The sequence below is a fragment of the Gamsiella multidivaricata genome (assembly GCF_025024155.1).
Source record: "Gamsiella multidivaricata strain RSA 2152 chromosome Unknown BC939scaffold_24, whole genome shotgun sequence".
Taxonomy (NCBI): domain Eukaryota; kingdom Fungi; phylum Mortierellomycota; class Mortierellomycetes; order Mortierellales; family Mortierellaceae; genus Gamsiella; species Gamsiella multidivaricata.
Genome location: NW_026251732.1, coordinates 1 through 22,876, shown reverse-complemented (window position 1 = coordinate 22,876; position 22,876 = coordinate 1). Strand labels below are relative to the sequence as shown.

General features: G+C 50.3%; 9 protein-coding genes across 9 annotated transcripts; 5 read left to right on the top strand and 4 right to left on the bottom strand.

Moving 5' to 3' along the window:
• Positions 1 to 500: 500 nt before the first annotated feature.
• Positions 501 to 2,137, top strand: BC939DRAFT_121340 (uncharacterized protein). Its single transcript, XM_051549995.1, has one exon. The coding sequence runs from the start codon at positions 672 to 674 to the stop codon at positions 1,995 to 1,997; it is 1,326 nt and encodes a 441-aa protein (XP_051413334.1). The 5' UTR covers positions 501 to 671; the 3' UTR covers positions 1,998 to 2,137.
• A 56-nt stretch (positions 2,138 to 2,193) lies between these two features.
• On the top strand, positions 2,194 to 4,314 carry BC939DRAFT_502069 (uncharacterized protein; the record flags this gene model as incomplete). Its single annotated transcript, XM_051560240.1, has 1 exon — positions 2,194 to 4,314. One exon carries the CDS (start codon positions 2,194 to 2,196, stop codon positions 4,312 to 4,314), a length of 2,121 nt encoding a protein of 706 aa, XP_051413333.1.
• A 248-nt stretch (positions 4,315 to 4,562) lies between these two features.
• On the top strand, positions 4,563 to 5,688 carry BC939DRAFT_476064 (uncharacterized protein; the record flags this gene model as incomplete). The annotated part of the gene is made up of 3 exons (XM_051558557.1): positions 4,563 to 4,599; positions 4,744 to 5,363; positions 5,638 to 5,688. The coding sequence occupies 3 exons, from the start codon at positions 4,563 to 4,565 to the stop codon at positions 5,686 to 5,688; spliced, it is 708 nt and encodes a 235-aa protein (XP_051413332.1).
• Positions 5,689 to 5,797: 109 nt separating this feature from the next.
• Positions 5,798 to 9,192, top strand: BC939DRAFT_121322 (uncharacterized protein). The gene is made up of 2 exons (XM_051549994.1): positions 5,798 to 9,039; positions 9,179 to 9,192. The coding sequence occupies exon 1, from the start codon at positions 5,973 to 5,975 to the stop codon at positions 9,015 to 9,017; it is 3,045 nt and encodes a 1,014-aa protein (XP_051413331.1). The 5' UTR covers positions 5,798 to 5,972; the 3' UTR covers positions 9,018 to 9,039; positions 9,179 to 9,192.
• Positions 9,094 to 10,182, bottom strand: BC939DRAFT_447853 (uncharacterized protein). Its single transcript, XM_051555156.1, has one exon. The coding sequence runs from the start codon at positions 10,063 to 10,065 to the stop codon at positions 9,229 to 9,231; it is 837 nt and encodes a 278-aa protein (XP_051413330.1). The 5' UTR covers positions 10,066 to 10,182; the 3' UTR covers positions 9,094 to 9,228.
• Positions 10,183 to 11,620: 1,438 nt separating this feature from the next.
• Positions 11,621 to 13,147, top strand: BC939DRAFT_121315 (Argonaute siRNA chaperone complex subunit Arb1-domain-containing protein). Its single transcript, XM_051549993.1, has one exon. It carries the CDS (start codon positions 11,797 to 11,799, stop codon positions 13,051 to 13,053), a length of 1,257 nt encoding a protein of 418 aa, XP_051413329.1. The 5' UTR covers positions 11,621 to 11,796; the 3' UTR covers positions 13,054 to 13,147.
• Positions 13,148 to 13,730: 583 nt separating this feature from the next.
• Positions 13,731 to 15,256, bottom strand: BC939DRAFT_502064 (major facilitator superfamily domain-containing protein; the record flags this gene model as incomplete). The annotated part of the gene is made up of 2 exons (XM_051560239.1): positions 13,731 to 15,122; positions 15,218 to 15,256. 2 exons carry the CDS (start codon positions 15,254 to 15,256, stop codon positions 13,731 to 13,733), a joined length of 1,431 nt encoding a protein of 476 aa, XP_051413328.1.
• A 3,388-nt stretch (positions 15,257 to 18,644) lies between these two features.
• BC939DRAFT_502063 (uncharacterized protein) lies at positions 18,645 to 19,313 on the bottom strand (the record flags this gene model as incomplete). The annotated part of the gene is made up of 1 exon (XM_051560238.1): positions 18,645 to 19,313. The coding sequence occupies one exon, from the start codon at positions 19,311 to 19,313 to the stop codon at positions 18,645 to 18,647; it is 669 nt and encodes a 222-aa protein (XP_051413327.1).
• Positions 19,314 to 21,799: 2,486 nt separating this feature from the next.
• On the bottom strand, positions 21,800 to 22,748 carry BC939DRAFT_476057 (uncharacterized protein; the record flags this gene model as incomplete). Its single annotated transcript, XM_051558556.1, has 2 exons — positions 21,800 to 22,617; positions 22,712 to 22,748. The coding sequence occupies 2 exons, from the start codon at positions 22,746 to 22,748 to the stop codon at positions 21,800 to 21,802; spliced, it is 855 nt and encodes a 284-aa protein (XP_051413326.1).
• Between the last annotated feature and the right edge of the window lie 128 nt (positions 22,749 to 22,876).

The following is a 22,876-nucleotide window of genomic DNA, read 5'->3' as shown; positions in this document are numbered from 1 at the left end:
TTCAAGTTCGCGCTTGGTGTATTTTTTGTCATCCTTGGCAGGAAGGTGTACAAGAGTTTGTTTTTGTTTTTTGGTTGTCGTCGTTGCCTGGGTCGAAAGCGACCCATAACGTCTTTTTTTGGGGAGGTTTGTAGTCATGGTGTTGAGATGTATAGAATACAACATGAGAGACCTGTCCATGGGGAAGCGCTTGCGGTGCGCAGGTGACTGAATATGTGACTGTATTTTTCGTCTTTAGAATAGCTCGTTCAGAGGTTCAATTCAATCCCCAGTTAAAGCTTTATTGCGATAAAAACGAGGAAGAACGACACGTACCAATGGCATTATGAGGGGCTAAGGCACCACCAAGAGGCCCTGTTTCAGAATAATATCCTGATAATTTATGCCACTGTTGCCCTGCACCTCACGCCTCAGTCGCCTCTGGTTGGTCTGAACGGCTTATCTTAATCTCGCATCCAGGTGGCCAATGCGCTTTTTCTCGCGAGGATCAATAACGCATAGATGCAAGGGATGCACACATGTGCTTCGTGAATGGGGATGGCAATAGTGGACTATGACCATAGACAGTTTGGTTACACTTGTGTCCACAAACCCCTCAGGCAGCAAGCATAGCATCCTCTCCTCGATCTCGCTCATCGCTCATCCTTCATCAACCAATCTCACCTCCTCCCATGGTAATGAATCCGCTCGAGATCCCAGAAATCCTTTTCCTGGTTGGCCAATATATCCCTTTATGGGACTTTGACGAATGTGACCCCGTGTTCCAGCCCAGGAATCTTCTTCCTTTCCTATCGGTCTCGTGCTGCTTTCGTCGAACCCTGCTCCCGGTCTTTTGGCACACCGTGGATGGATATGTCATGGGTGATGTCCCTTTGGATGTTCTCCACAAATACGCGCCACATGCACGAGTTTTCTATTATCGCTCTCAGCTGGATGATTTCTTCGTGGACACGGTGCCTCCTTACAGACAACTCATCGAACTGCATGCGTTTGGCAGCTACAGAGCGATGGACCTTGCCAGATTGAATCCAAATCTGCAGGAATTCGTCTTGGTTACGCGCATCCCTGTGGCCCTCGACGAAACCATCTTCGTTTCTCTAAAGCAATTGAGACGTCTACATCTGTCGTTCGGAGGTGACCTTTATGACCAGATGGACCATATATCCTTCCCCAATGTGCTGCGACTGATTCCGCCCACTCTGGAATCACTGACTCTATCCGTCAATGTCTTTGGAGTTGCGTGTCAAGGACAAGTCGGATTTCCGAAGCTCAAGACGTTGGGCCTCAGAGGCGACCCGGGTCGACTGCTCGATCGAATACCACTGATCTGCCCAAATCTGGAAACCATCGAGGTGGACGCAGTGTCGGATGCGTCAGTCGAAAGTCTGAAGGTATTATTCCGTTCTGGGGCCTGTCCTCGGCTTGTCAACTGGTCCACGACTGTTGTCTTAGCGCATGAGACACAATTCGCAGAGATTCTCAGTAGCCATAGGCAGGGGATCAAGGAACTGGATATGAGGCTGAGGGAGATGCCCAAGGCTGTACAGAGCGCGATCAAACAGCATGGTGATACACTCAAGAGCCTGAGTGTCCGCAATAGCACCATGCGGAAGAATCCTACATCCTCACTGGTGGATATCCTACGAACGTGCAGTCGATTGGAAGAGTTTGAGTACGAAAACTGGTATGGGCATTGGGATGTGGGCGAAGTTATGGATACAACGATCTGGAAGAACCCTGGGCTCTTGAAGAGTTTGGCGTTCAGGGGTAACTGGGCGACGGTTTGCAATATGAAGATCGGAGACCTAACGCTGTCGCCTCCGGATGGTGAGACAACGAAGACATTGGCCAGGACGTCGATTCGAGGCTGGAGGGTGCAGAAAGAAAAGCTCGAGCACAATAGGGCGGCTCTGGAGGCACTTTTCGAACTCGCAGAGGGATTCGAGCAGCTCAAGGTGATCACACTGAATCGAGCCACGTATAAGAAATGCCACTGATGGCATACGAGGATGAATAAAACGACGATCGCTTCCTCTGTGTCTCTCCAGCTGGATCTTATTTATTGCAATAGGGGCAATAGGAGCATCAGGAAATTAGTTTAGCCGCACGTGTACAAAGACAGGAACGCCCACATGGACTCGTTCATCAACGGATTCGCGATCCCATGCACCACCTCTCATCATCTCGAGCACCATGCACCCTCTGAAGCTGCCAGAACTCAGGGTCCATATCGGTTACTTCCTGGCCACCCGTGATATCCTCGCCTGTACAGCAGTCTGCCATGCATGGTATCGCGACTTCAAGCCCCTGTTGTATCGGAACATCCGGCTTGACGAGGTCACCCTCCGCTTTCTCTCCAAGGAAACGTTGCGCCAGCATGCTCATCTCTTTCGCCACGTCGTTCTTATGGAACCCATGCATCTCACTCTAGCGAGTTTCGCTCTGTATGTTGATCCGCGCAAATCCACTGCTGTTTCCTTTAATACCCATTCAACACAAGGACTCTTGAGAAGATATCAATTGTCAGTGGAGCCGGAATCGTTCTGCAGCAACCTCCTGTCGCTCGATATCCACCCTTCATTGCTGTTTCGTAAGCGGGTGCATGAGCTGGTTCCAAAATACAAGGTTCTTACCGTGGGCACTGACCAATATGACATGGAGAACGACGACTTTTGGTGCCTTCAGTCGACAGACGCCTGCATCCGTTTGATCGAGCTGAACCCAAGGTTGCATAGCCTGACCGAGAGCTGGGACGATATGTCGGTATACCACCGAATTCGCTTCGCAAACCAGTTGTGTCGGCTTCAGACCAATTTGGTTATGATGCACCTCAGCAAATGGGAGGTGACGCCAGAGGACCTCAACATGTTGATAGAGAACTCGTCAAGTCTGAAATTCCTCCGGTTTTCAAAGTTGATTGTCAAGAGGAGCACAGGGATGGCTGTAGGCCCACGGGAGGATCAGGATCAGCAGCATCAAGCGACAGGACACAGCTCAACAAACCATGGACAACAGCACTTGAAGCCAGCAGCAACATTAACAGCAACGACATCTACAGAATCGATGTTCAGGCCATCTAAACTGGACTTTCGGCAACTCAGGGTCTTTGCTGTCACGCACGCCTCGTTTCAGTTGGAAGAACTGCAGATTGAAGCCCCAGAGTTGTTGGTGCTCGATATCTCGTTCAGTCAAGTCAACTTCAGGCGATCTCATCCATTATACCCGCCCACGGCTCCCTTCCCGTCTTTTTCTCCTCACCACCATCGCCATTACCCACAAGTACTCTGGAATGCACCACGGCTCGAGAAGCTGATCTGCAACCGGACCGAGAGCCATGTCGCAACCTGCACCCTGTTCGAGATCCCGCGAGCACTGCGGATTGTGTCGTTCGCGGACTACGAGATCGAGTCCAGACTAATTGCTAATGTTGTTGCTGCGCAAGGAACGTACCTCGAAAGTATCAGGCTCGCGTGTTTTTCGGGAATTTCGGCCCACGATATCAGGCTGATCTTGACAAACTGTCCAAATTTGGTGAATTTTTATGCACCTGAGATTATGATGTGGGTAGGCGACCTTGTGCCTCATACGGCCGACGATAGCACGGGCGAGAACGGGAACGAGAGCGATAGCGGTGACATGGCACGCAAGAGCTGCAAGAACGGGTGGGTGTGTCACAAACTGGAGAGGCTATCGATATACGTTTGTCTGGATTCGAGCGCAGTACCGGAATCGACAGGACTGCAGGATTACCCCGTTCTGTTCTATGACTCTACAAAGACTACGTCAGCACCATGTGGGGTCACATCAGCCAACAAAGCAGGGCTTGCTGAAGGAGCACAGCAGCAGCAAACATATCAACAGCCGCCGCAGCTGAATTTCCAATATCAGCATCACCTGCAACAGCAATCGCAACAATGTCAGCAGGATTCCAACCAACGCGTCTTTGATGCGTTCAGGAACCAACTTGCGAAGCTGACAAGGCTGAGACACTTGGACCTGAGCGGCGAGCATGTCGAGAAGGTGGATCATGTCCAGATTGGATTGCCCTGGACTATTGAGGGCGGGATGGAGGAGCTGGCGTCGCTCAGGGATCTGGAACATGTCGCAGTTACTGGCTGGATCGACGATATGTGGATCCAGGAGATCGAGTGGATGAAGCGCGCCTGGCCAAGGCTGGCACGCATTTCCTTACTGAAGACCAGCTCACCAGGGAAGACTCGATTTCAGAATCTCCTTGCGCAGGCGTGGCCTGAGCTGACGGTGCAGGATAAGGGCCGGACCAATGGGTACTGCCCTCCGTTGTATTTGTATTAACTATTGTACTTAATAAAAACCGTCTGTGAACGCGGTCTTCACAGAGCGAGCCCAGGGGCCAACATGGCCTGTGATCTAGGGTTTCCCACGCTCCACACTGCCGAATAATACGGTCATTTTTTGAATCACAAGTCACTTTTTCATGGCCACCTCAGAACATCCGTCCTTTTCTGTCTGTTCTATCATCATCACCCTTCTCACACAACCTGGACGAACAACACCATATTTTATTTTATTTTTCCTTTGCCATGCGTCTTATCCATTCGCTCCTGCCAGTTATCTCCGGTATGTCTTCAGCTAACTGTGTGCCAACATGCGCGATCGCGACCTTTTCCACGGAATATCAAGTTCTGGACGCTCACTGTCCTTTCTTTTTTTTTTTTTTTTTTTTTTTTTTTTCGGAGACATGCATGACAGCCGTGGCCATAGCTGCGATGGTCTCCGCACAGGCCGAATACGACGCCCTAGAAGCCCGGGCCCTGTTCATCGGCACCGATAGCTCGGATCCCATGGCCTCTGGACCCGCTGTCTTTCGTGACCCTCACAACCTACCCTCTGCAGTTGCCTCCATGGTGTGGTTCCTGGCCAACAAGGCCATGTTCTGCCCGCGCGAGGCAGAAGTGTTCACGGACCCGTTGGCGTACGACAACTTTTTGGTAGCGTTGAATCAATTCCGGGGGTTCACCCAGTCAAGGACTCGAGAAATCAAGGTCCAGCTGAGCGGTAATCTGAATATGTTTGTGGAGGAGATCCTGCAGCAGGCCCAGGACGAGGTGCTTGAGGGTGTGGCCACGGAGATGGGGCCGGGCCGGGATGTGACCATGAAGGAGACCGCGGTGGCGTTGCGAGGACTCATCCCGCCGTTTGTGGAAGATCGATCATGGAAGCACTGGGCTCTAACGACGATCGTGATCAAGCGTACAGAGAAAGGACGAGAAGGAGATGAGGACGGAGAGGGACAGGGATCGAGAGTGATACTGGAGACATCAAAGTTGGTCCTGCGGCTGTCGCGGGAGCCGCATTCGGGTGTGACAGGATTGGAACCACAGGTAGCGAGGTTGACCAGGGCCTGGTATGAGGTCGACGAAGAGTTCTTGAGGGCAAACGCAGAGCGATTGACAAGGAATGTGGAGACCATTAACGTGGACCTGTTTATCGAGGCACTGTCGACGAAGCTGTGGGACAGAATGCTTGGAAGAGCAAGTGTACGGGTGCCGAATTGTCAGCCTATCTTGTGGCCTGCCAGATTGGTTTCGCAGGGTGGTCGCGTATATCATGGTTCGCAGCGGTGGATGAGCCATTATTGACGCGTCCTTTGTGTAGCCCCTTTTGACTGCAAGATTAAACAAAGGAAAAAGAGGATCGTTTCTGTAGACGGTGCCATGCCCGCCTGGAGGGTCGCTTTCCTCTAAAGCGAAGCTGTGCTGCACCCAATAAGCTCGAAAAAGTGTGGGACAGAAATGTGGCCCAGAAGAGCGAACGCGTTGCATGCATAGACGATAGAAAGGATGTATGGGCATCAGAACTACGGCCTTGATGTGGCTGACTCCCCATGGGGGCCTGCTGAAAGTTGACGCGTGCTTTTTTTTTTCTGCACGCGTAAAGAGAAAAGTTGGCCGCAGTGGCTTTGATAGTGGTGAAATGACCTGAACGCCGACATGGGGGATGCCATTGCTTCTCTCACCCCATTCACCATGCTGCCCCCAGATCTGCCACCCGAGATCCTCGTGAGGATCGGAGCGCTCATCGACAGGAAGACCCTTCCTGCTGCCTGTCTCGTTTCCAAGACCTGGCTCAACTGCTTACGCCCATTCCTCTGGCGTGCCGTCAATCTTGACGAATACCTCCGCGGCGCTTTATTCGCCCTCGAGTTCTCTCGCTACTATGAGCACGTCCGCAAGGTCTCCTTCACCGTTCCTTCCCCGCAAGAGTTCACTGCGAGACTGCTCGCAGTCCCCCCTGACGAAGACGTCGAGGAAATGAACGAGCTTTACGAGATGCAGAAGGAACAGGAGCTGAAGGACCTGGGTCCATCGTATGTGCCGCCGACTTGCCAAAAAACCCTTCTCGATTGCAACCGTCTCGAATATGTCAGTGTTGTTTATGGTCAGGAAATGGTGCATAGGAGCGCTCCGAGTAATCCTAGCCTCATTAGGACTTCTAAACGGATGGCCCACTTTGCCAAGGCGGTCGATAGAATCATCACTTGCAATATATCGACACTTCGTACGCTCAAGGTCTATAGTCTGCCCGACCAAATCGACATAGATATCTGCGACAATATCGAGTACATGAAACATCTGGAATCGCTCACCCTGGCCGAGTGGATCTTTTTTGATACCGGGATTCTGTATAACCTTCTGCAGGCTGTCAAACCCTCCCTCAGGACCCTGTCGCTGGAGATGAACGAGCTATCGGAACCATTGGAGGAGCTGCAGGACTGGCGCCAGACGTGGGACGAATTTCAAAAGAACAAGAGCCCAGGCACATCCTCGGAAACGAAGGCCTCCAAAGAATCAAAGTCGAAGGAGGCCAAAGCTAGCTTGAGCAAGATCAGGAAGCTGGTCCTGGATCGGTCTACTGTCAGCATGCAAACACTTCTCGACCTCGGATCCGTTATGCCCGAGCTGCGGGAGCTCTCGTTGAAGAACACTTCTGGATTCGCCTATAATGAGGAATCGGACGAGAGCGAAGATTCTCTCGATAACGACATGGAAGCTGAGCACGACGAGAGCGAGAGCGACCATGACAGCGAGGGTGAGATCGGCGATTTCTCTGAAATGCTTGTGCAGGGGATCCTTGGCTCGCAAATGTATCGAAACATTCATGCAAACGCCCTCGCTGCTGCCCATGCTGCCGCTGCTGCCGGTCACTTCCCTCGTCTCGCGGAGCAGCTCAGCGCTCGATCTAGTGCTAACGCACAAGGGACTTCAAGCACAAGCACCAACGCCAACACCAACACAAACACAGACACTAGCACTAGCACTAACGCCAACGCCAACGCCAACAGGAGTACGAGCACGAGTACGAGCACCAACAGGAGCACCACCGCGAGTAAGAATGTGGACCGCGATGTCCATCAGAGCTCGGACGAGGACGACACGGATGCTACCTCTGAGGATAGTGAGGACTACCACGACGATGAACGTTCGATAGACGAAGACTCGGACGACCGCGATGAACATTGGGTAGACCATGACTCGGACGAGCCCGATGACGGTGACAACGCGCCTGATTTCGACGACGACGGTGATTTCGACCTGGACAGAGCGCTTAGCTCTTTTGAAAACGAATTTTTGCGTGCAGGCTCTAATCGCGACTATCCTTATATAGTTCGCAAGATGCGTCAGCTGCACCAATACTGCCCGTTGATCCAGTCCTTCGATTTTTCGGACTGCCGACCCGAGGGCCTAGACGAGAAGTTTTTCAGCTTCATCTGCGAACTCTGGGGCCCCTACGGCTCTCCAAACTCTAAAAGCTTGAAGACCCAACCCGAGAAATCGACCAACATCGTGGCCCCTACGTCGCCTGGTCTGATGGTCTTGTTGGCAAGAAACTGTTGCAGCTTCAAGTCGCCGTTTTTCGACCTGGTCCTGTACAACTGTGGCCGCACTCTGACGGAGCTCGACCTTTCCATGGGCCCTGCATGCCGCAAGATGACCAGAGTCAACGACCAGATAATCGAAATCAGGAACAAAGTGTATTATGACGGCATCCTCAGCATCCTTTCCACCTGTGCGAACTTGAAGGTCCTCCATGTTGAGCCGTATCCAATAAACGCGCGAGCGATTGCGAGGCAGGAACACGATTGGGCGTGCAAGAACATCCGAATGCTCAGCATTTGCATTGAGTTTGATCACCAACCAGGACCGTTTCAACCCGTGGCAGAGGCTGAGCGTGAGATTCAAATCAAGACGTGCAAGCAATTGGGCAAGTTGACGCATCTGGAGTCATTGACCTTGGAAGGAGGACGACCGCCCGCGTGGGATTTGCGTGGACTCTTCGGAATGGGCGGTGCTTTGAACGGAAACCGCGTTTATGACGGCCAGTCGAAGCGTCGATATCTTGCATTGTCACTTGAGAATGGTCTGGGTGAGCTCGCGGGATTGACCCACTTGGAGAACTTGTACATCGTTCGTCTAGGACCGCACTCGCTCCGAGAAGCCGCTGAGGTCGAGTGGCTCGGATCACATTGGCCAGCCTTGAGGCGTATCGATGGTTTTTGGGACTGGGAGGTGCTGAGAACCAGGGTGGAGGCATTGAAGAAGGACTCGACACCGGTGTTCCAGCCGATCCCACTTGGTCAGCCGAATGCAGGCAAGTTTCGGCGTGTGCACAAAGATGTTCGATTATATGATGATCTGGATCAGGACCGCGATGCTGTGACGAATCGTCTTCTAGAGCTCCGCAACAAGTACATGAAAGTGGATTATAGATTGGTGGACGAGATGCTTGAGAAGGAAGGAATGGAGTCAGTGGCTGTCATGGAGGCCAATGGAGCACATGTTTTGGGAAAGCCAGGATCTGTGGAGCTAACGGAGGAGGAGACAAAGAAGCGAAGGTTCAGTTTCTATGTTCGACAGAGACCTCAGCAGCCATCCTGGGGACCTGCAGCGGGCGGTCGCGCCAATGATGAGCTGATGTCGGATGTGATGCGACCTCGCGGAGGGCGGTCTCCTTCTCCTCTTAGAACGTGGTATTGAGCGAAGGGCATTTTCCATGCAGGTATTGTTTTTTTTTTTTTTTTTTTTTTTTTTTTTGTCTTCCTCTTGCGGCCTACGTTTTAATAGCATAATGGCATTTGAAATAAAGCCATATATGATAGCATTTGTCTTTATTATAACACGTTAACAATTCAAATCAGGCTTATGGACAATGAAGAGATCAAGGATCCTGGGCAGAGGAGTGTGATTTCTATTGGGCCATGGCGCCTTCGCGTCTTGTCTCGGTTGGATCCTTGGACATGGGTGCCCACCAGGAGCTGAACCAACCAGAGCTGTTGGTGGTGTCCCCATCCGTTGCTGTCTGGTTCTCGAGGTCGTGCTGTTTCGGCCACATCAACGGCACAGGGCCGCGCTCACACTCCCGACGCCAGTACTCTTCTTGATCCTCTGTCAGGCGAGGACGTCCGGCCAGAGACGGTGGGATCGCAAAGAACCCTTGGAAGAACGAACCCGAATTCTGCGATGACTGGTGCTGGTGATGCTGTGTCTGGTCCATGGAGGGATCTTGCATGTCGAGACTGTTGCTCCACTGGACAGCGCTACGGTCTCGAGGGGTGGTGGCGGTGGTGTGCTCGTTAATGAAGCTTTGCAGTTCGATCACTGGAGGACTCTCGAGCGCAAAGCTGAACTGCGTGGTACCACTGGTTGGTAGGCTTGAGAGGATGGTGCTGCTGTTATGGTCCGCAGCAATTGCGCTTGTTCTTCTAGTAGCAGAGGACGGAGTGGTGGTCTTTGCGGAATTGAGTGCGATATCCGACATGGCAGAGAATGGACTCATAGGCGAGGAGAGGGGCGCGGCATGGGCGGCGGACTGACGACGGGTCGAGGTGTTGGGGTGGGAAGGTGCAGGTGGGGCGATGTATAGAGCTAGGTCGGAATTGCGATCTAAGGGCTCTGCATCGGTAGTCGTCTTGATGCGGAGGGGTTTCCTGATCTTGTTGTTGCTGTTAGTGGTGGTGGTGTGTAATGACGGATCGGGGAGCGTGGTGACAGAGTCTAATCCGACATTGCTCTTGTTGGCCATCATGGTTGAGAATTCGATGGGGATGTGGATAGAAGTAAGGTGTTGGATTAGAGAGTGAAGAAGGCGAGAGATCCTGGTATAAAAGGAAGAGAGAGAGAGAGAGAGGAGGGCTTGGTGTAGGTGGATGACGATGATGATGCCGAGGGAACCTTTGTTTGTGATTAGTCTAGTACATGTAGGTCCCCAGAACATCCCAGCCGAACAAGAGTGATGTCGAGAGCCCACGGCGACCAATCGAAGCGGAGCAGCGACGAAAACAAACGTCTCGGTTTCGGTTTCTTCTTCGGGACTGGCGTGAACGGGAATATGAAAAATCCTTCGCTCCCCAAAAGACGCGTCTGTCCGCAATGCGACGCACAGCACTCCAAAAAGGAAAGATGGAGTTTGCCGCCAAACAGCTATGCTGCACCCTCCTCCCTCCCCCTCCCCCTATATCCACCCCCTCCATCCCCCCTGTCCATCCAAATGCGCCCTATCACCTTCTACGCGCAACTGAAAAAAAGGGGGGAGGGGAGAACGCGTTTTGCCCAATCAGGAAGTGGCCTCCATTGGACCCACCAAAACGGGCGCTTGGGTGACTGCATTGTCGCTTTGGGTGTGGAAAACAGGCGCGTTGTTCTGTTGCGTACAGCAGCGAAACAAAAGTCAGGGCGAGGTGTGAATACTCCCTTCCCCCCCCCCTCCCCTGGGCCAATCCTTCCATGACACTGCTCATTTCCACATCCAAATTATACCCATCCTCCCATCCCCTCATCTCCTCATCTCCTCATCTCCATCCCCACAGACACGATTGAATGGACGAGGAGACCCTCGAGTAAGCCAATCCTTCCTCTCTTTTTTATCTTGTCGCAACACAGCCCCTATGAGCTTTTTTTTTCTTCTTTTTCCCTTTTTTTTTCCTCCCTTATCCCCCTTGTCCCCTGACATGTCGCCCCGACTTCCTTCTCTTATTACAGTAAGCTGCGGGAGGAGATCATGGAGCAGCTTCGTGGTCTCGCCGTGAACGCAAACTCGGACTCGGACTATGACGACCCCGATGATGGCTACGACGACGACTTTTACGGGGATGGCTACGATGAAGACTATTACGATGGTGAGGACGCTGCAGACGAGTGGTATCAGCCCTTCGATTACAAGGAGGACGGTGACCAGGTCGAAAACCGGGTCGAAAGCCAGGATGCGTTGCAAGACAATTCGGAGCCGGTCGATGCCTCCAAAGACAGTCAATCACAAGACGCAAACAAGGGTGCTGTGCAAGAACACCTAAAGTCATTGAAGTCCTATGAGGATGATCAACCGGACGAGCAATCGGACAACGACGAGGGTGACCAGCAGCAGAGTATGTCTATCTCTTTCCTAATTGTGACCCTGTTTTGATCGATCGTACTGCTTGGTATATATCATCTTCGTGGTCCTGACGTACAACACTGTATTATTTAACATCATAGCCATCAAGAGCGCTGCAGATCAACTACAGGACGATCAGCCAGAGACGGGGGTAAAGAAAAAGAAGAAGAGAAAGAAGAAAAAGAACCATCCCCAGGCTGACGACGACGAGGTGGATTCTGAAGTCTTGGATATGCAACTCCTCGAGGAGCTCTACGACTCGTACGAACCAGTTCTACTTTGCTATTTCCTCGTCTAGCTATATTGATATCTGCCACATCATACTAATGCCGAGTCTCTTACGTTGCTCCTATCACATCATCTAGAAAAACAAGTGCCGATCACAGGATGCGGTTGGCAATAGACAACTTCCGCAAGGAGCGGAACTTTGTCCCGATGTCCAACAAGATTCTTGAGACCTACTTCTCCTACGGTGGCATGGACGAGCACCCGGTCGTGGTGGGCGGTGCAAAGCGTACGCAAGGAGCCGAGGTTACTCTCGACATCGACTTTGTCTACGTTGTCGCATCCTTTTTGTCGTCGCACGTTCTCAATTCTGGCATCTGGCACGATGTCACATACTTTGAGATGGCTCCCAGGGTGGTCCTCGCGTTCCTGAAATACATCCATGTCCGCAGGGTGATGCCCGAATATGAGGTGGAAATCAAGAAGGCGATAGATATTGCTCAGTTGGCCAAGGTCCAAACGCCTCAATGCAAGACCTTCAACCGTATGATGCCGGATGACTACAGCCAGTCCTGTACGATTCATTTCGTGAGAGAGTACCGATCTGACCCGCTGCCGGACAAGTCGGACGAGTTGCTGAAGCAGTGTATGGGCGACAGTAGCTCGACAAAGGATGTTCAAGTTGAGGGCGAGCACATGGGCTATGCAAGGGTCCTACGAATCCTGTCAGAAAACACAGACGAACAGATCGGCGCCACCGCTGCAGTCGATCCTACTCGTGTGGACAAAATCGAAGCTGCCACCGGCGATACTGTCAGTCTTCCTGCCGCCGATGCTGCTGAGGTTGTCGTTGACGGTCCTGTTGATCCTACCACCGCCAATGACGATAAACATCCTACTGCCAAGACTGTCAACCCTCCTACCGTCGATGCCACTGGCTCTTCCACAGTCGATACAGTCGCTCCTGCCTCTGCTGATGAGATCAAACCCGTTGTTGTCGATGCTGCTGACACTGCCGTAGTCGATACCAATGTCCTTGCTACTGTCGATAAAGCAGATACTGCCATAGTTGCCAATGAAGCCCTTGTCGATGCTGCCAGCCTTTCCACCGACGATGGCGCCCTCGCTGCTGCGCCTAACGCTACCAAAGACGATAGTACTGGCCTTGTCAAGTTGGAGCAACCCTTGACGTCAATAATCGTGCTGGAGCCAATGATCCTGGAAGACGGAGTCCTTTTGCCTACTCATGGGAAGGACTACTCAATACGTGTGTCTTCTGAAGCCGCGGCGTTACTGGGGGGTGGAACCATCCTTTGGGGGAAATTCTACACGCTGTCGAACGATACGGTTTTTGCAAGGCCGCTTATGGCATACCCATCGTTCCATGTGGAGGAGGACGAGGAATTTTCCTCCTGGTGATCGTTTCGAGCATTCGATTCTGTGGACATGTTGAGAACGGGTTCACTAGTGAACAAACACTTCGTCTAGAAGACCCCCCAGACAGAGTACTTCCTTTTCTTTTCAGTTTTCTTTTCTTTTCTTTTTTTGGATTTTTGGACTGAGAATCCTCAGGCATTTTTGAAAGATGCGTCATCTCGGATGGCCGACTAACGAACTTCATCTCCACCATTTCCTCCCGGGCACGATTTTGATACCTCTGCTTTGAAATAGATAAATAAACATATATCCGCATTGTCTCTTCTTATTGAAAATTGGCTTACATGATTGCAGCTCCATTCTGACCTCTTCTTCACATTAAAAAAAAATGTGCCTCTCACACATATTTCTTTCATCACGAAAAGTATGGCGTCCGCCATCGCAGCCGGGGGGGGAGGAAATCATTCAGATACGCAAGGACAAGGCGCAGTAGATGAATCGTTACTGTAGTCCCTTGTATTTATTTTCTTATTTTATTTTTTCCTCGTCGCCGTTATTAGAATGCACAATAACATGAAAGAAAGAATCGGGGTATACTTTATTGTTGCTTGCCAATGAGGCGAAGCGGTACCGAAGTAACAACCCAAATGTGTTGTTGGAAAGGGGGAAGGGGAAGGGGGAGGAAACTAATAGAATAAAAGTCGAAACTGAAAAAACCGCTAAGCCTTATTATCGTCGATGGAGGTCTCCTGCTTCTCGCCCTCAACAACGTCATCGTTCTCCTCAACAGTGTGCTCCTGAACGGCCTTGAAGGCAACGGGGAAGGCGCCGATGACACCGATGAAGATGAGGGCAGCACAGACGATGAGTTCACCCATACCCTTGCCGGTGGCGTGCTCAGCATTGTAGCCCTTCGAGGGGACGTTACCGATGGTCGAGGTCTGAACAACGGGAGCCAGGACAGTTCCCAAGTTCTGGACAAACTTATAGAAACCAGCGAAACGGGCTGCCTGGTTGGTGTCGTTGGTAAGGGCACCCATTAGCCAGTAAGAGAAACCCTGGTACATGGCATCGGTCACTCCGAAGGCGAAGTAGAGGAAGTACGGTCCCAAGAACTCGCTGGTATTATTGACGAGATCGATATTGTGGAAATCCGCTGGGTTCCTGACCCAGACGCCGTCCTCTTGGATAGGGTCCTTGGGCCCGAAGGTGGTCTGGAAGGCGAATGCTCCGGCATAGGTGGCTAGCAAGACGACAGTCAGCAGGATGAGGCCATATCGGGCTCGGGTGGGGCGGGACCACTGGACACGATCCAAGAACATGCCAAAAAGCACCGAGGCAATAACCTGGGCGCCCCAGTAGGTCATCGAGTTAATACCACGGGTGCGGACGGAGAAGTTGGAGCCGTTGTAGGAGGTGAACTGATAGTTATAGAACCAGTTGGAAGTCCAGAACATCGGGGTAAGAGCCAGCATGCGCCAGTCCTTAAAGAGAGCCAAAACAGACTTGAGCTCCGAAATTGGAGTCGAGTACTTGACCTTAACGACATGAGTGCCATCTTTGCGGATGACCTTATCAATGGGCAACAAGAAGATCGTGAGGAGGGCACCGATAGTCATGATGATCATGTAGGCGGAATATGAGGCAGTGTTGGCACCGGTAGCGGCTGAATCGTTCCACTGAATCGCGGCACCGATAGCGTTACCGAGGATAGCGCCCATGTTGAAGATGACCCAGAACATGGAAAAGTATTTGCCCTTCTCACTCTCGTTGGGATAACCCATCATGATGGCGCCCTGGGCTGTCCATAGCCAACCGGCGCCAACACCGAGCAAGCATGAGGCAATGACGATGAAGGTGGCGGACTGGATGTAGTTGTAAGCCAGGTAGGATCCAACATAGAGAACGTAGCTGAACCCGCCCAAAATGAGGAGGAGGCGGTGGCCCATGATGTTGAAGAGTGCACCAGCGAAGAGTGATGAAAAAGCGAACACGCACCCAAGAGCGATACCGGCGTGGGCTCCAACTTCAGCATCCTTAGAGGAAAGGCCGAATTGACCAGTGCCCTGCTGGGAGTTGTACATGCCGGGGCAGCAGAAGCAGATGAAGCCCTAGAAACCAAAGATATGCGTGCAAATTGAACACGAGAATGGTCAGTGAGGTATACTTGAAGAATGCCAAACGGTGGATCCGTTCCGTTACTTACCAGAATGATAAGCTGGATCTTGGGGTCACTCAACCTCATTTTGTAAAGACTTTGGGTGGGGATGCGGATGGGAGAAGGGATGATGGTGCCGGAGCAGCTAAGGAGGCGGAAGGAAGATGAAGGAGAGATCTTGAGATGAGGAGCAAGAAAAAAGGTGCGGCACGGAAGGGCTTTTATAAGAACCTCCAGCTCCACTTGGCCCCATGCCAATAAGGTTAAACATGAATAAGAGCGGAAAACGCGCTGTCTAGGGGTGCGGATGAATCATTGGCTATTTTATTTTTTTCGGTTATAGCTACGGATCGCAACCTTGACGGGCGCAAAGTATATTTTTAAATTGAAGTGTATTGAAGGAACACTGTCCCGATTTGGACAAAATTCCAGAAAATTAAATTATGCTTTGCAGGTACCGGATGTCCGTTACCGAAATCGTCTCAAGATAAACAACAGCCCGGCATAGACGTGCATCATAGATCGTTATCAGCGCTATGCCCCCACCTACGACCAACCTTATTTGCCTCGCCCACGGTTCTGTTACGCGCTTCCTCCACATACACATACACACATACACATACACATACACATACACATACACATACACCCCAATGAACGCCTACAACCAGTAGATTTTTTTTTTACCTCAAATATTTCTCCGCAAATTGTTCAATGAACACCTGTCAAACCAGAAAAAGATGCAGCCTTGCATGTCCTCTTATTCCTTTTTCTATTTATTCGCCATTCGTGCATACTTAAGCCCTCATAAACACACACGCTTCTTACTTCTTAATAAAGACTGCATATGGAAAATCAGCAGGGGCTGGTCGGATGGGTCTTCCGAAAATATGCCGGATAAGACAGCGATGGCAAAAAAAAAAAAAAAAAAAAGCCTTCTCCTTCCAACACCTTTTTAGACTTCAAGACAACATACAGAGTGAACGCAAAGATCTGTCCTATATCAGTTTAATCTCCATCAATCTTCATCGGCCTGGGCTTGACGAAAAAGCTAATTCCAATGGTATAGATATATTTGGTGTTCGGTCAAAACAAATCATTAACAGCCGCCATATCATGGGCGACATGCAGCTGAGCTGGTGTTTGACGCTGCAGTATAATATACCATTGCGAAGCCGCAGGGCATGGAAGTACTGTGCATGGGGACGGGGATTGTCTGTCTTTACTGAGCTAGTTTGTGAGTACAACCTGTATTGGTCCTACTATGAAAGATACATTTTCGGACGAACAAGAGGTCACTGGATATGATGGAACTACTACACATGTAGATAACAAAGCATGACTCGCTCAACTACATGGCTGTACGACGTAGACCCTGACTTCTCTACGGGCTGTAGGGGACGATTTGTCAACTGAGGACAAAGGGATCACAAAAACGCAGAGTGCCTGCCATTCTTTTGTTATCGCTCACCATGGTGCATGACCTCTGTGTACCCAAAAATGGAGAGTAAATAATGTTGCATCTCTCGACAACTTTATTTTTAGGTGCTCTGACACATCCGGCGGATCGATTAATATTTCAAGTAGCATTAAAGCAATAAATTAGTTCAGTTCATAGTTCATAGCTCGCTACGTTTATTGTGCTCTACCGGATCCTCGTTCCGATACTACTAGAATTTTCGCCCTGGAATGTTTCGCACACGCCGGGCGTGAGGCGATTTTGTACAGACCTTGTGTCCTGGGCATAAAGTCGTTTTCAGTCGAGGCCAGTTCTCGCCGATCCATTCCACTTCCTCATCGATCCGCTCCATGAATGGATGGTCTCTCAGGTCCAGGGCCTTGTCAAGCAGTGATCAAGTCGCATCATTTCTCCGAGGCGGAACCTATCCAGCTGGATCAACATCCTGATCTACGTCTACATGTAATCTACAGACGGATTCGGCTCTACTTTGCTATGAAGGCGATACAGGAACCGCTCACCCATGTCATCTCCACGGTTCAGTTCCAGATCCTACGCCTTCAACTGGTCTCGGAAGGGACCACTGTGTGGCTACCCAAGGTGCGTAGTTGACCGCCACGTTATTGTACGCTCTTCTTTGCTCCAGCCGTGCTCGAGGGGACCGTAAGTGAGGGCAATAGTTGCAAAGGTCCAGGACAAAACCGTCAAAGGACCAAGGGCAAGCCTTCCGCCATGATCATATCGTTATTCTACTACAGTGTGAGACTTTCCGGACTGGGACAGCACCCCAACAGCGGTAGGATGACCTGGACTTCCCATAGGTATTAAGAAAGATGCATTATCTGATCTTTTAGTCTACAGATGATTCCTGGTTGGTCGGCCATGATGATATGGATTTTCATGTGGTCCATTGCGCCAAGCCGAACCGTACGGGCATATTCATGCTCGTATTCGTACGCACTTGTTGTCGTCTTCATCGCCGTGCTCTTCATAGGTTACCCAACTCTTCGGAAGCGGCAAACAAGTCTGTATCTTTTGGATAGAGATATGTATCCGGCGTGTCTTGGATGGGTACAATCTCGAATATGGATGGAATGGAGGGCATCGCTGGACTTTTTATTCGTCCTGGCACCAAGACCGAGGAGTGTTGAGGAGGAGAGGGATGAGGGAGCTCGGTGTGCTCCAGATCCGCCTGTTCAGATATCTCCTGCCGGCGTATTTCAATATCTTTTTTTTAGCGGATTTGAAAAAGGCCATATGGCAATCAATTGTCTTTGCTTTACGATACTCTCCCCATATCATTGAAAGTTTCTTTCTACCATTCCTAGGCCAAAGGAAATGTGGTTTCGAAAAAAATATAAAAAATAAAAAAAATATAAAAAGCTGGGTTGGTTTTATTGCGACGAAGCGGCGCCTGTGGACAGAAAAGCGGCCTATTTTCTTCAGATCGCCTATAGTCAGATACGTCGGACATATCGTTACAGGGGTGCGCTTGAAGGAAGGATGTTCACTGGGACGGTGGGGGAAAGTCACAGCGGTGGGGCAGATGTATTTCAATACTACGCAGAGAAACAAGCAATTGAGCAAAACCCAGCATATCAAACCGTCTTTTCAACTTTGGGTAGGAAAAGATAGCTCTGATATGTCTACTGTGGATGTCGTAGTTTCCTTGGACACTTTATATATATCTGCCTTCTCCATCTGAATGGTAGATGAATATAGACATCCATACTTTCATTTCCAGGGATATGATAAGAAAAATCTCGAGATTTTCAGGGACATGGCCGACCTTCAGAGATGATTTGGGTAGGAGCGAATCGGCGATAGTTACTTAATGCAATTTATTGAGGAGCGCTATTTCGGTGCGCTCAATTAATAGCGGGATGAGGCCCATATGTATCTTTAGCAACTCTCTACATATCCTTTGTCCATTACGCGATGCGATACAGGTCTCGGTGGAAACAGCGCCTGAATACAAAAAGAATTACTGTTGTAGAGTCACATCTCCAGCTTGACTCAGGCAGGTGGCCCTGTGGTGAGCTCATCGATGAACGTCGCAACCTGGACGGTGTTAATATTTCTGACAAGTGCCTTGGCTTGTGCGGTGAGGAATGTGGTGATAAGTCGATACCCGGTCTGTCGAAGATGTATTGTTTGGGAACCGATCTCCACACCACCATCCTTATTCTGAGAGAGAATCAAAGAGAGAGAATAGATACCGACGTAGACAGACTCGTTACGGACCTGGATCACAGTCAAAGTAAGGAGCCAACCTTCCTCAGATTTATCCCCCAAAGTACTAGGCAGCTCCTTCATGAATGCGTCCGCAACATCTCCAGACTCGCCCACGCCGGCATCAACTCCAGCAGCAATGCTTTCTTTGAGGCTGTCCTTGCCTCTGCTTAACTGTAGCCCTACTTCACTGCTGGTCTGTAAAGTGAATCCAGGAAAGGTGGAAATCCGGGTCACAAAGTTGTTGTAGATGTTTTGATCTGCGATCACTCCGTCTTGCTTTGGCTTGAAACCGGCGCGGTTAGCGGCAAAAAGAATAATAGAGGCCACAGCAGCTGGATGATTTTTCGAGTCCTGAAAGACCTCAACGCCGCTTGCGTTGGGGTCGGAGGTGTCCTCACCGGCAAAGAGCCCGCCCGAGGCAATGGCACCGACGTTGGCATGGATTACCATGGCGGTAACTGTAGAAGAGCGTAGAGGGAACCTTGTCAGCATGTATTTGATTGCATTCGTGCCTCAGAGGATAATAAATGAGCTCACCTGAACACGCGAGAAGTAGGACCTTCACAAGATGCATTAGAGGGGTGGGGTTGAAGTACTATCGTTTGGAAGGTGGTGGAAAGGTAGGGGAATAGGAAAGGAGACTGGATGGATGGAGCTTCAAATGCACGACCACAGCCGCTTTTATACACAGAGAACGGCAGATACATGACGGCGGACGATAAAGGACGGCAGTAACAGGACGAGCAACATAGCACTATGACAGAGACGGAAGCTCATTCTCCGGCGCCGAGGAGGTATGACACACCCACGAACCAGCATTCTCAGCAGTAAAGAGAAGCCCAATCGCACCAGGCGCCTAGGACCGGGATGAACTGGATACAGGTGCTGTGTGAGTAGCCTGTTTCTCTTCATGTGTAAAAGCCGTAAGCCAGCGACCAATTGGGCGCGTTACTTATTATGTCAGAGCGTTGGGTCAGGATGAAAACCTTCCAATAATAAAGTGGTTCGTGCAGCCCCTGGTCATTTATGTGCTCATACGTCTCGTCGCAGAAATGAATTACGTACAAGTGCGTTCTCCGAATAGACGCCAGTGTGTCTACTTACAGGCGGGCAAATACTGCTACAAAGAGATTGGGCGAAGAGTTTTCTGTGCTTTTAAGTCCTACATGCAACCCTTGGTATCTCTTACTGTACCTTCCAACTCGACTTTGCCCCTATTCGTTGTGGTGGGTCGGCCGATCAGCTAACTGCCCTGAATCGTCTCGGCCTTCTTGCTTGACACCTCTACACGAAATAAGAATTGACCGTGAGCGGAATATAGCTCAGCACTGCAGACTGGGGATCAATCCTCATGACGCAGTTCAACTGTCGGAGTGTCAAGGCGACCGGAACAAGGGTTACCTTTACATAATCTCTAGCTTCAATTGATAAAAGATTGAGGATCCAATCTTGCTGCTTGTTCTCGCCTTCCAAGGGACTCGGCAGCATTTTTTAGTAACGCATCACTAACCTCTCGTGTCCTGGTAATGATATATGCGCGCTCAAAGACAAATGCCTCCTCAAGTTGCGGTAAGAGCCGGAAGAAAATCCGAGACAAAGGAAGGTAGTAATCTTCTGCTTGAAGTTGATGTAGATGCCCTCGTCCGTAATCAGATTCTTTCTCTGTGAAAAAAACCCGACTTCATTAGCATTGGAGTTGTTAATGGAAACCAGAGCTACTAGGCCCTCGTGTGGACCTGGAAGACATCAACACCGATTCCATTTGGGTCAGAGATGTCTTCACCAGCGAAATGCGCAGTGGAGGCGATTCTATTGAGATTAGCGTGGGCATAATAACAACTACAGGTAAGACATGATGAGGCCGTGCCATTGAAAGCTGAACTAATTAATACCAAAAAAAAAAAAAAAAAAAAAGTCTTGGCTTGCCTGAACACTCTAGGAAGATAGACTCTGCGAAACGCATGGTGGTGGATAGGATGTAATGGCGGCGGTAAGCCTGGTCGAGGATAGGGCTGGCGTAAGGTGTGTAAAACTCTCCTTTTCGCACAAGCAACAGAATTCATACGGGTGATCGCACAATGGGCTACAAAGCGCGCCTGCAACATACCACATCTCCCCCTGTATGCTTCTGGAGATTGCCCCATTTCTTCAGAACTCCGCATGCATGGGTATAGTTTATATAGTTCATTTGAATCTGCATAAAGCACTAGCACGGCATTATTTTCCAGCTGCCGGGAACGCGTATGACACGCACTATGCGATTCAGAAAGTATAGGACTACCAGCCCGCTGTGCTCATTTTTTTTTTAATGTCCTGCCATTGCATGATAGTTGTGCTAGCCCCTTGGTAGATAGCAAAGGTAAGTATCGGCGCATAAATCCTCACACATCTTAGGATACGGTCTCCTTACAGTAGATTAAGTAAGAATCGGTGGACGGGAGCGCAATAGAAGAAAGCGCAAAGAGCTGGAGCACAACAAGTTTTTTTTTTTTTATTTCCTAGTCTTTTGCAGACAGCGCTCTAGGCCTTACATTGTAGCCTCGAGGCATCAGGCGGACACGATTATGAATATATCCGTATAGAGTCGGGATCTGGATCCTAGTACTAGAGGGCATGAGACGTTGAATATCAGGTACGATTGCTTACTGTTGTTGTTGTTGTTGGACGTATTTGTTTCTTTCCATCAAACAGCCCCCGGAGAAAAGTAAAAAAATCATGTCGATGCCATATTGTGCACTCTTTTTGACGCGTGGCTAGGCTACATGGTGCTGTGCGGCAAGAATCTCCTGCGTACATCGACTTGGCATGCAGTGGAAAAAGAAAATCAGTTTTATTTCTTCAGTCGTGCGGTTGCAACTAGCAATGAAGAAAGCCACTAATAAAACTACATGAGCAGATGAAAAGTATGCCTCCATCAAGGCTCTCCCCCTCCTCCTCTACATGTTCATTCTCCATTGCGCAAAGGAGTACAGGTTTCGGTGGCGGCGGCGGTCCTCGGGTTCGGATTGCGAACCGGTAGCGCAGGACGATTGACCCTTGTTATCGAGCCACATCTGCAGCTCGCCGTCATCTTTCTTGTGCGGTGTGGTGAGCAGATCGAGCATTGCCTGGACCTGCACCGTCTCGATCCTTGAGCCTAGAGCATCCGCATTAATGGACAAGAAGGCAGCATTGGCAATGAATGAATCCTGATGGACGGACGCCTTTCCAGGAGTGATCTCTGCCTGGCCAGTTTTGTTGTTATGGAGATTCAACGTAATCGCAATAAGATCGACTTTGACACCTTCCTCATCCTTCTGGAGTACAAGAGCACTGACAGTCCAATCCTGCTTAGCCTTGTCCTCCAATGAGAGCGGCAACGCATCCACGATCGAGTCAGCAACGACATTGCGATTGGCAACCTCACTCTCAATCGATTGGATAATCTGCTCCTTCAACTGGTCGGAGCTTCCGTTCAAGGCCATGGATCCCTGTTTAGTGGACCTGAGCAGGAGTCCGGGGAAGGTGGCAATCTTCTTCATAAAGTTGGCATAAACGCTCTCGTCCGTAATCACACCCCTCTCCTGGGGCAGGAATCCGGTTTGATAGGCACTGAAAGCGATAACGGAGGCCACAGCGACTGGATGGTTCCTGGGGTCTCGGAAGACCTCAGCACCTCTTGCGTCAGGATCGGACGTGTCCTCACCGAAGAAAATTGCAGTGGAAACAATCCCCGCGACACCTTCGGCACTTGCGTGCGCCACCATAACAGCAGCTGAAGTCGAGAGCCAAACCAGTTGTATTAGTATATGGTTTACTGATTCCCTGGGGTTGTTAGAGAGGCGAGGAAGTAAACCGGCGCAGCTTACCTGTGCATGCCAGGAGGAGTGATTTCACAAAGCGCATTTTGTAGATTACGTGGAATGCTCTTGGGGATGTGTGTTCTTGATGTGTGGGAAGTAAAAGGAGGCTGTATGGGATTTACAAGGGTGAGATGAACCGCTGCCGCTTTATATACCCGATGTAGAAATGCG